At 43.3% G+C, this 12,250-nt stretch overlaps 1 protein-coding gene across 1 annotated transcript in view; it reads right to left on the reverse strand.

Moving 5' to 3' along the window:
* PLCL2 (phospholipase C like 2) overlaps nucleotides 1-12,250 on the reverse strand; it is a 399,007-nt gene that overhangs the window by 139,789 nt on the left and 246,968 nt on the right. The window contains exon 3 of the mRNA XM_078664019.1: nucleotides 1,720-1,923. Within this exon, the coding sequence (XP_078520145.1) occupies nucleotides 1,720-1,923 (204 nt within the window). The remainder of the gene's footprint in view (nucleotides 1-1,719; nucleotides 1,924-12,250) is intronic.

Here is a 12,250-nt window from a genome sequence, read left to right on the forward strand (position 1 = left end):
ATTCCGTCACCATGGACACGGTTTCCGGTCCTGAGCTTTCGAGTGTTGACGTACTGCATTCTGGGTGTAGTAGTCTTGATGCCTAACCCACCTGCTAGAAATTATTTGGAAGTGAGAATTTGAGGATTGGAAAGATTGTCTGTGGTAAGGTGGAGTCAAGTGCTGAACCTAAACAGGACACATTAGTACTTTTTGCTTATGGACAAAGAATATGTCCACAAATAAATAAAACCACCAAGACTGAAGACCCATTAGAACTCGATCTCGTGATAATTTGATTTTTATTTAGTATGTTTTCTAGCGCATGAACATGGCCATCATGGTATCAGAGCGCTGTACAACGAGAGCGCGGATGAGGGTTGCAATACAGTACACATCTGCCACTTAAGCTGCGCTGTGCATAGATTTCAAAGAGCACGGTATCACACAATAGGATACAATATCAAACAGGGTGAAGAGACACTTTCAAAATAGTTCTCTTATGACACAAGTTTTTAGTAATACAGATTTTCCCTACAAAGCCAAGCCCTATCCCTATGAACTTGGAGTCCACAGACCAGGCCCTCATCTCGCTACACACGGACGAAGGCAAACTCTGCTCGCAGTCTCCAGGATTTCTGAATGACACCAGTCCAATCCCTTCTTCTCATTGTGGTTCGACTGATCACCAACAGAATGTCTGAACACGTCATCCTTACCATGGAAGGACTGCATGGGTTCCCTCTTCCTTCCAGGATGTACTATCGTCTGTCGTGGGATCTGCATGGCGCCCCACATTCTGAAAAACATGTCTTTCTTGTCTAGTGGCAGTGCTTGAAATGGAAAAATAGAAGTGCAGGTACTATGTACTAGCGTACCTGCTTGTTTCTGAGAAGTGCTGGTACTCTCCAATTAATAGTATTGAAATTCTCTTGAAAAGTGGCGGTACTCTCACTCTCAAAATAAAAAAGTGCCGGTACTCCGTACCGGACATAACCGGCCCATTTAAAGCACTGTCTAGTGGTGAACCTTCCAGGCCAGGCAAGAAGAACAAAAGGCGCTCAAAGAAAGCGGATAGACGCCAATGGCCGTTTCTCTGCATATGGCCCAAGGTTCTAGAAGGACCTCTTGCACCACAGACTTGCATCTTCACTGGTGCAATTCTGGAGAGGTCTCTACACACACCTCTTCCTAATAATTCTACCATTCTAGACTGTATCCCTCCCCTCCCCCACCTCAACACCAGTCTTATGCTGTGTTTCTGCTACTTTCCATTTTGTCCTTGGCTCCTATTATAAACATACCTGGACTTCTCCGCATCCGCACGTGTTACAGCTATGTATCCCATTGTTATGTATAGGACTTAGCTGCCTTTTGGGCTATGTTCATGCTTTATAATTATCTCCAATAAAACAAATGTATGATAAGCTCTTAAAACCGAAAAGTCTTAATGGACAACCTGTTAAAGTGATCCAGGACCGTGAACCTTATATCTACCTTTAAATTCAAAGTGATACTTTCACACATTTCATGCTGGCAAGTCCAGACACAATATGCTTGCACTCGAACCCTCCTCGAAATGTGGAAAGTCTCAGATGTGTTGTGTCTTTTAAAGCAAGCAAAACCAGGCATGAAAAGCAAAGAAGGACCAAGAGGACCCCTCCCAACAGAAAAAGCTTGTGATTGAAGGACGCTCACTGTGGTAGAATGCTGAAGTGTAGGGTTAGGGGAAATACTCACTGTATCGTACGCAGTGACTATCTTCCGCAGCACCTCGGGCACTGTTCCCTGGAGCTCCATGGTGGGGTACTGGTCGCTGAGATTCATGACGACTAGCGGCGTATTGTCCGGCCCAACCAAGCGTGTCGAAAGGGCCAATATGCACTGCATGAAATTTGCCACAGGAGAGAGCCCGCATAACTCCTTGAAAGAAACTACAGCATTCTGTCAAAGAGAGAAAATAAATACACTAGGCGTTAGCTCATAGGATTACCAATATTATGTCATTTTCACCTGCATATTTATACTTTGGGCCTTAGTCACCTAAACAAAAGTTAAGTAACATACTCCATATGTACACTTACAATTTAGATGTAATTCAACAAATGATACATGTAAACATTCAACTGTGTAGACTCCAGGCACTCAATGATCTGGTAGGGAATTTAGCATTTACACAATTAGTACTCAAAACAGTGGTTTACCTAAACTGGAGATAGTATTTGCGAATACATGGGTTATTTTGAAAACATTAGCTTGAGCGGGACTTGATGACTGACTGCTTGCATCCATGGTGTAGGCTGTTTCACCACCAAAATCCGCTAAGTGGCATTGCCCATCACCAATGCAGTATCGGGCGTCCATCTCTCATTTTTTATAAAAATGTTTTCCAAGATAGCAGCCAGTGTGGGTGCACATGTGCAGACATGTTTGCCATCTTGAAATTCTTCTTCCTACGCTTTATCAAAAAAAAATCTAAGATGTCCGCTGTGCGCAATCACGGTCAACCATCTTGGAATAGTTTTTTTTCACTTCAAATGCTTTTACTGCAACTTACTCATAATAATTTTTCACTAGTCCAAGATGGCTGCCGTGCTGACGCACAGTGGCCATCTTGGAATGTTTTTTCTTAAGCTTTATGAAAATGATTGCAAGATTACCACAATTGCTTGTACATATATGGCTATCATCTAGGAGGGGAAAAACCGTGGTAAATCGGAAAGGTCTGTATGCCTGTGTCACAGGCAAAGCCTATTGGCTATGATTGACTCTTGTAAGCTCTCTCACTCAGAGGAAGTGATGCTTAATGTCGGATTCCTCCATGGAAGACTGAAAGCTGGTCTATTCCGGCTAACTACCAACGTATACTGACACCGTGCCTCCTGCGTTTCTCAATGCTGAGACCCATAGCATGCGTCTCTACCTGGCCTAATTGCCTCTCCTTCGTGCCCACCTACAGCCACAGTGAGTCTGGTGGGGACCTGAAACTGGACTTGGACATCTTCCAAACCTCAAAACTACAGTGGCTTCCTTGTTGCATGGAGCTGGGTCTGGGAGACCGCCTGTAGGTAGCCTTCATTAATATATCTTCTAATGAAGATTTACCAGACAGGGCTGGCAAGATCATGGAACACTTGCCAATGCCCAAATCAGGAACAAAATATATGTGATTCAGGCACACCCCTTCCCAGTCCCTGTACAGTAAAAGTGTGGGAAAGATTCCTCTAGAAATTGGTTGTCATGGCCACCAAACATGACCTTCAAGTGAGACCGTTCTCAATGGTTGCCCTGGGCTCCTGCAGTGACACTGAATTGAACAGAATACACCTACAGGCAATGGCCATGCTGCCAACCCTTGTATCGCATCATCAAGGTGTGCTTTCTGAATGTCCCGGTGACTCGGGTACTCGGTGATGTGCACTGGTTGCAAGAGACAGCGTGTGCTGCCGCTGCAACCAGGCAAGTCACAGGGGTGGGATAAAACACAGAACATGTGCATTCCCAAGTAAGCGCTTGAAATCAGGATGAAGAAAACGAGAAAGCAGTTAAACTTGAGGAAGTTGGGCTCAGAGAAGCCGCGTCCAACCTGGAGGGAACCTGACAGCTAAATGCCAGCATGGATCCCTCACACGGGCAAGTCCACTCTAAGATGGAACCTTCATGGAACAATGGATGCCGCACGTCTCCCTCCTCAGAGTAAACAAACTTAAAAACAAGATGGTACAACATACAAGGGTACGGACACTATCCTATGAATACACATGTTGCCGTTTGACAAGGTCATAAGAGCCAACTCTACTATGCACATTATTTACAAATTCATGCTATATACATATCAATAGGCTGTATGAAAGTTTATTGTTTGATTAATTAAAACCTTACAATATACGTGCAATAATTCTTGATTATAAAATCAGTTATAAAAAAACATTTAAATTTCAAGTACGTTACACTATTTACATATTATGTACTTCCTACATTACATTCTTTCAGTTTTTGATGTTTTAACTTATTTCTCAGTCACGTAAGAAGCCTTACAAAAGCAGAGTTTAAAATTATATCGTCAGTATGGAGGCATCTTATCAGTGCTTGTCTGCAACTCCTTATTCCACGAACATTAAAATGTCTCATTAAGAATAGATATTCTTTCAACTTTCAGTTCTGGACAAACACAAAGGAGGTTCATAATGTTCTCTTCGCCAAGTTTGCTTAAGTTACAAGTCATTGGTCCCCCTATCTATAGGCATAATACAGAACCCCAGGAACCAAAGGAATACTCATCACCTTGAGAGACCACCAGGCACCTTGGAGTTTTATACACTCTTGTGGTAGTACATTGTCCCAACACACTTTTCTTCCCCAAGTTTGTCACAGGAAGTGCTTTGTAAAACACCTTTCTCCAGCATACACCCAGGCAACTACACATGCTGCTTTTTATTCCATACATCCCAGGCATTCCGGCAAAGTTTTAGGCTCACTTATCCTCAGCTGGAGCATTGATGAAAAGCATGATGATCCCTTTATCGCAACGCAACCCAGTCCCACACTCAGAACTTGAAGGAACTTGTAGTTCTGAATCATACATTCCCACCAATCACTTCAAGCTTCCTCTCCAGGTCCAAACTTAACATGATCCTGGACTTCTTACCCCTCAGCAGTTGAAATGGACTCTTCCCAGAGGCGCTATAGGGAGTGGTGTGATACACTCACATCGATGTGTCAACAGCCATCCTACAAATCACCCCTCCTGCTCAGAGAGCATTGCAGTCCCTCCTTGAGAGTCCTATTTCACCTTTCCACAAGTCCATTCCCTTGGGGATAGTACACAGCATATCCAGCACGTTTAATCTCCTTCTTCAGTAAATATTCCTTCATCATGTGAGACACTAGATGTATTCCATTATCTGTCACCAAAAATTCCAGCAGTCCTTCCCTCTTACACCCAACTAGTTTACGAAAACAATGACTTCTAGTGTGATGCTAGAATCTTGTCCGTCACAACAGGAGGGCACTCTACTGGTCTTTGTGGCTTGTTCCTCCATGTACTTAGGGCACGGTCCTTAATCTTCCACTACACCACTGTAGTCCAAACCCAGTCAGTGCATACCACAGACGTAGAGCTTAGTGATACTCCTACCAATGTGACCTTCATGTGCCAACATCAGAATTTGCGACCTCAGAACCTCCGGCACCACCAGCTACTCCTTCCTAAAGGTAACTCCATCAACACAAGATATCTCCACACTATTACTCCAGAATTCAGTAGTCAGATATTTTTTGACTGCCAGCCCTCCGTCAGGTACCCACCAAACATTTACGGCCACCCATTCCTCATGTGAGATACATCCATAGGTTACTTCCTGCATACTTACAACAACAAACTAATCTCTTTCAGACTCTCCTTCATGGAAGGTGTGTACTGGTAACCACGATAAACAGTCTGCAAAACATTATTTTTGCCAGGAAAGTGCACCATTCAGAAGTATATTCTTGCAATTTCAGAAACCATCTTGAAATTCTAGCCGTGGCTCTAAGAGCACCATTGGTCGTAAATACGTCCACCGTAGGGTGATCAGTACAGGTTGTAAATTTAGTGTCCCCACACACATTTCTTGAAATAACTCACTCCCCACCAATATTCCAGGTAGAAGAATTAGATTGACTGAGTAGCGCCGTTGTCCTACCCCAAAACGCTAGTCTGAATATAGGGAGTGTTCAAGAAGGGAACAGGGAGACGGTAAAGGTATTAAGTTGGAATATTGCTGGGTTACGTGCAAAAAGGGGTGAGGAGGATTGGCTACATTTTGTGAAACAGCATGATATCGTGGCCTTCCAAGAGACATGGGACAGAGAGTGTGATGTTTGGGTCCATCATATTTTGTCCCGGCAAGTTGCTCAACGACAGGGAGAAATAGAGGGGGCCTGTTGCTTTTGGTATCGGTAAACATAGCAGGACGAGCAAAGAAGCTAGATTCTTTTTCCCCTCATTACCAGACAGTTGAAGTTAGTTTGACTAATGGCACCACCCTATTACTTGTTAATTTTTATAATTCTATGGCAGGTGAATATTTAAACGAGCACCTTTCCTCCCTGACTGTTTTTAAAAAAACTTACATGGAAAGTCAAAACACTTTTGTTTATTATATTTTAATGGGAGATTTTAATATTCATTTATGTCATCTTGATTGCCAGTACGCAGATGGGGATGGCCCTATCGATGCCTCCCATCAGCACTTTGAACATAGTCCAAAAGGGGAAGCCCTGGAGGACCTTCTTTCAAGTTCAGATCTATATGAACCAGGGTTTTATGATAGGAAAGACCGAGTGGTGACGTACAGAGCCAGGGAGAGTGAATCAATCATAGATTATATATTCGTATCCCCGGGACTCTTAAGCTACGTAACCTTTTATAATGCCATACCTTCAGTATACAGTGACCACAATCCTGTAGTTCTGGAGTTGGACAGTAGTATTTCTTTTTTTAATAAATTGCCTACCCCGAAAGCTGTCACCAAAGTAATAGTAAAAAATCAAGGGAGGAGGCTAAAGTGGCACAAGGTTATCCCCGAAGCTTTTTTTAATACACTTAGTTTGAAGGTGAGTGCTGAACTTAACATATGCTCTGATCCATCTAAACAGGAGGGGGACGTAATTGCCTCATATGAAAAAATCTGTCTCCAAGTATCAGAAGAGCTTACGGTCAATAGTAGGCCCAAGCCAGCACCTGTAAAGGGCTGGTTTGATGGAAATTGCACTAGGGCGCATACCTTGCTTATGCAGGCCCTTAAAAAGATACCAAGAGACTAATTGCAAGTTATGCAACTAAGGAAAGATTATAAGACCACTCTGCAGACTCGTAAAAATGAAATTAAAAAAGATGCCTGGCTAGCACTGATGGATAACGCTACATTGAAGGATAGCTCTAAATTCTGGGCCATAGTTAACAATCCCCTATTTTCTGCTACAGAGAATAACACGTTACAGGCTAACATCTCCGAAAAGAACTGGATAAGTCATTTTGAATTAATCTATGGTAGTAACCTAGACCTGGAACCTTTTAGGGCTCCTTCTATAGAGCAGATTGGGCGGCCACTGTCTTTCTCATTTGAAGATGTAGTAAAGGCGATAGAGGATACGGCAAGCCAAAAGGCTCCTGGCCCTGATGGTGTGCACGCTGATCTATACAAAGCAAATCCTAAGTATTGGCCCAAAATACTTATGAATGTTTTTAACACATCTGTAGTAGCAGGGCCCCCAGGCACTTGGTCTGGGGCAACTATAATCCCAGTGTTTAAGAAGGGCCAAAGGGGGGATCCCAGGTGTTATAGGGCTATATCCCTATTAGACTCCTCTATTAAAATATTGGGGAAAGTTATCCTAGCCAAAATAACAGATTGGGCCACAGAGAATGAGGTGTTGTCAGATGCCCAATATGGGTTCAGAGCTGGTAGAGGCACGGAGGACCAGTGCCTCAATCTACATCTAATCGTTAATAAATACACGGTTGCAACCAAGGGCTCGATCTTCTTGGGTTTTATGGACTTGTCCACGGCCTTTGACCTAGTCAATAGGTCTAGGCTGTGGACCATACTGTTGAACCTAGGGCTTGACCGCCCATTGGTGTATTTTTTGGCTGAGCTCCACAGGGATCTGATTGCATCAATAAGAATGACGCAGGAGGGTAACTGTACGGCTGGGTTTAAGTCTGGAAGAGGGGTCCGCCTAGGATGCATATTGGCCCCTATGTTATTCACCTTATATATTAACTCCTTGGAAGGCACACTGGTTAAGGCAACATCTGAAATTCCGCGCATGGGAGGAACGTCCATCCCAGTACTCCTCTACGCGGATGACACCGTGTTATTGGCAAGAACACCTCTTGGGCTACAAAGGTTATTAAATTCCTTTGGAGAATTCATGAAATCCCTGGGCCTAGTGATTAACAATGATAAATCACATGTCATGTCACTGGGACTAAGAAAGTACAGATCTAAAACCTTTTTTTGTAATGGTTGTGCGATCTCCAGAGTGAACATATTTACGTACCTGGGGGTGGTGTTTGATGAGAGGGGCTCCTGGGTCCCCCAAATAGCTGCCAAAGTATACTCGGTGAGAAGATCCTCTGCTGCTATATTGGGTTTTGCAAAGAGGTTAGGAGGGAAACCATGCGAAGCAATTTTATCTATTTACAAATCTAAATCCATTGCAATTGCTAGATATGGGGCTGCTATTTGGGGGTACAGACAAACAGAGCCCATTCAGAAAGAAGAAAATTGATTTCTCCGGGCACTTCTGGTGCTGCCCCAATCAACGGCTACATTCACGATCAATCAAGAGCTAGGGTTAGGCTATATTTCAGATATATTAAGTATGGCCCCTATATTACTATGGATAAAAATATGGCTGAATCCAAATCTAACCCTAAACCATAAGATACTAAGAGATTGCTTGCAATTGGAGAAAGTGAAAGAAATTCAGTGGTTGTCTTTCATAGAATCATCATGCAGGGAATTGGGGCGCCCAGAGCTGATGTAAAATGGGTTAAGACTAATTTCGCTAATCTTAGAGAGCAGGAACGGGAATCGAAATAATTGAGTAAACCTAGGGTAAGGGAACATTACATGTTAATTTCGTCCTTATCTATTCAACCTTATCTTACTATTTTAACGATACCCTACTATCGTTGGCTGCTCACGAAATTTCGATTCAATCGAATCAATTTATTGCTATCTGACGCGAAAGGATGGTGCAGGCCCGAGGATGCTGATCCCTGTAAATGTGATGGGTTATCACTTCAAGACACAATGCACTTTACTCTTTTTTGTTCCTTCTACAGTGGTGGCAGGAAAAAGTTTATTCTTCCACTTTTAAGGGGGAAGGGGTTTGTACAGTCTAAGCCAGCTCTACTTTATCTGCAATTGATGGAACTCCCCGTGATTATGTTTGGGGTTGCTAATTTTTATGTGGCAGCAATTCGCTGTAGGAAACTTAGATTGGCGGTGTCATACCCAGTGCTTTAGTAACTGAAACATTAAGTAACAATGATGTAATGAATTGAAGCGATTTTAATGTATGGATTATACTTTTTATGTATGGATTATATTTGTAATCTGTTTTTATGGTGTAACAATATATAACTGGCATTATCTCTATTGTATAGTATGCTTTTATGATTTTTAATTATCGATTAAAGTGATTTTTGACTTGACTTGACTTGAATATGCTTAAGTCTCTTTCTCAGTGGTAGAATGGTGCAGCCCTCAGCAGCCAAGATGCATAAGTTACCTTAACCTCCTTCCCTTTTCTGAGTTGTAGCAACACCACTCCCAAAATCCAGATTGCTCGCCTCAGCGCTAAAGCCTCAGCAATATGATCCTTTTAAAATTGAATTCCCACTCACACTACATAAATCTCAAATGTTGTCACCATTCCCTACATATGTAGGTCTGGCATAAAAACAGCATTAAGTGTCGTGCCAGCCTCCCAAAAATATGATACAAAAATACATACATTTATCAATCCTCTCAATCAACACTCTTATCATTGGTTTGTTAAAATGTCACTCAAATAATGCTCCTCCCACTACAACACAAAGTATAATAAATGGACCACCCCACTTCAGCCACTGGATGCCCTCACTTTGAGTGACTTCATTTTGATCTTTCACATGTATACATACACCTACACACTAGTTCCCCAAGAATAGAACTTTAAAGACACTTGTGCTCTCAAGTGAGCGCTAGTCCCTCCGTATATGAGGGTGTTATAAATTATAAAGTATCTCCATAACACTTAAAACATTTATTGTAAGTTGCAATGTTGACTCCTCACTATCAACCCACGCTGGAATGTTTACTTATCCTTTAGAAAAACAAACACAAAGCATTGGAGTAGCAAGAGCGTATATGCAAAATTCTAGTTTGAGCCACACCCCCTCAGCTTTGTGATTGACATTTCAAGTAATGTGGTATACGACTTGTTCTCAGGGCCACTGTTTCATCAATTTGTCAACTGTATGAGCCTTTTGCATAATTCGCTCTTTCAAAGCGTAAGTGTACACCCAGTGTACACGCATGTATGAGTACCTCTGTTGACCATATAGTGCAACAAGCTTTCAAACTCTATTGCACTACAGCGTAATCTATATATTGACTATATTATTCAGTCATGGTCACAACTATGTCGTTGTAGTTAGGTAAGAGTTTCTATAGTAAAAGAGTTTTTTGTTTCACTAATAACTTTGGAACAATTTCGGGAATACGCACAAAACGTTTCAAAATAGAAATTAATTCACCTCAGCTCCTTCATGGGAAGTTTTGCGCTGATTCTTTATACAGGGGCCAAGAAAAAAAGGGAAGGGGTCCCCAAAAAGGACGGCTTCCTATGTCAACTACTAACGGAAACTTTGCTCTCCAATGCAGAAAAAAATACTGAATGAAACTACAACAAATTTAGCAAAAAGTTAGAAAATTACTCAGAAAGCGTGCTTTTTGTGATTTGGTGGTAGTCCCTTCAGCCGTGTTTGGGAAATTAGCATTTAAAAAGGGACTCTGTTTGGGCATGAAGAAGTTAAAAAGTTCAGTATATCTGAGCTGTTCATGTTCAGATATGCTTGGATTTGCCAATTTAACCCCTTGGCTGCGGCGGTAATTACGCCGCGGCACTGGGGGGCAAGGGGGGTCGGGTGTCGCCGCCATGCTTGTGATGGAAGCACTCTGTCACGAGCCACGGGCGCGCTGTGCTCATGACGGAGTGGTTCCGTCACGGCCCCGCCAGCTCATCAATTCAGCCGCGCAGGCGCGGAATTGATGCACCGTGGGCGGAGCGGCCCCGGCGTGACGGAACCACTCCGTCATGAGCACAGCGCGCCCGTGGCTCGTGACCGAGTAGTTCTGTCCCAAGCACAGAAAGGGTTAAAGGGGACTAGTCAAGACTGATTAGCGGGTCACACCTCAACAATAAGTTGTTTAAGCTATTCCAGGACTCATGGAAATCTGTGTGTGGGGGAAGGGGGGGTCCCCCTTCTTGCCCCACCCCGCCTCCACCTTTATTGGCTGGCCAATATGTTGTGGCAGCCATTACAAGACACGGGTACATGGTCCTCACTGAAACGCATTGTAGTAAATACCAGGTTTTGAGCGTCACAAAGGAGCACATATAAAGGGTGATAACAGATTTTAGTCACAATATGGATCATTTATTGGTGGCGCTATCCTGATTTTAGGAATTCTGCTGAATTCAGAGGAAATCTTAGCCTATGAAAAATACTGACCCTTTGCTGGGAAGTGATAAATTAGTTTTTGAAAGAAAATGGTCTACATGATTTTTCTCATAGAGGTTAGGGAAGGTGTGAAAGCACATTTAAATTCACAATATCTTCCTCAGCCATGTGAGAACCAAGCCTGATTTTCTAAGTGAAGCATCTACTTCCAAGACCAGCAGCAGCTCTCAGCTGATTCCCCAGTGTTCTACTGCAGGCTCCTAGTGTTCTAATGAACAACTAAAGCACTAACTTTTTGAATTTATGACAAAACCTTGCCACACCTGGATCCACTATGTTTCAATCTAAGCTGTAAAACTTGAAGCACTTCCTTTAGAAATTATCAAAATGAGGGGGTGTGGGGTAATTGTGTCATAGAAATTATGGTTGGTGCTCTGGAAAGCTAAAACGTGTTCTAGGAGTTCCCAATTATTTACCCCATCCATTTCAAGTACATCATTCTGAAATGTAGACTGAAACATGTACTTTCGACACCAGCGGCAGCCTGCCAGTGAACTCCCTGGGGCCGGATTACGAATACGGCACACTTTCCCTGTTTGCGCAACGGAGCACCTTTCAAAAGGCGGGCCGGGTGGAAACGGGGATAGTGCGCGGGATTAGAAAGAATCTGCTGCCCCCAGGGCAGCTGTGAACTCTTGCTGCCCCCAGGGCAGCGCATTCAAGTGAAATTTGAAGCAGATGTTTTGAAGCCGCTCCATGTTTCGCAGTGCGGGTGGAATCCCGACTGAACTTTCAAGAGGAGATCTCCTTGCAGACGGGTTCAGTGAGGGTCTCCACCCCCCTGCAGGCGATGTCTGGGAGGTCCATGGGGCCCCCTTTCTCCCTTTACGAGGGCTGTCTTTAGGAGGCACACAGAAAGTATACCACCATTTTGTGGCACCAGGGGCGGCCTTAGGCATGTGCAAGCTGTGCACCTGCACAGGGCCACCAAACCCCAGGGGCCGCCACGCCAATATATATCCTTAATATAATAATCCTCTGAGGATGGAT

This window comes from Lissotriton helveticus, chromosome 10 (assembly GCF_964261635.1).
Source record: "Lissotriton helveticus chromosome 10, aLisHel1.1, whole genome shotgun sequence".
NCBI classification, from domain to species: domain Eukaryota; kingdom Metazoa; phylum Chordata; class Amphibia; order Caudata; family Salamandridae; genus Lissotriton; species Lissotriton helveticus.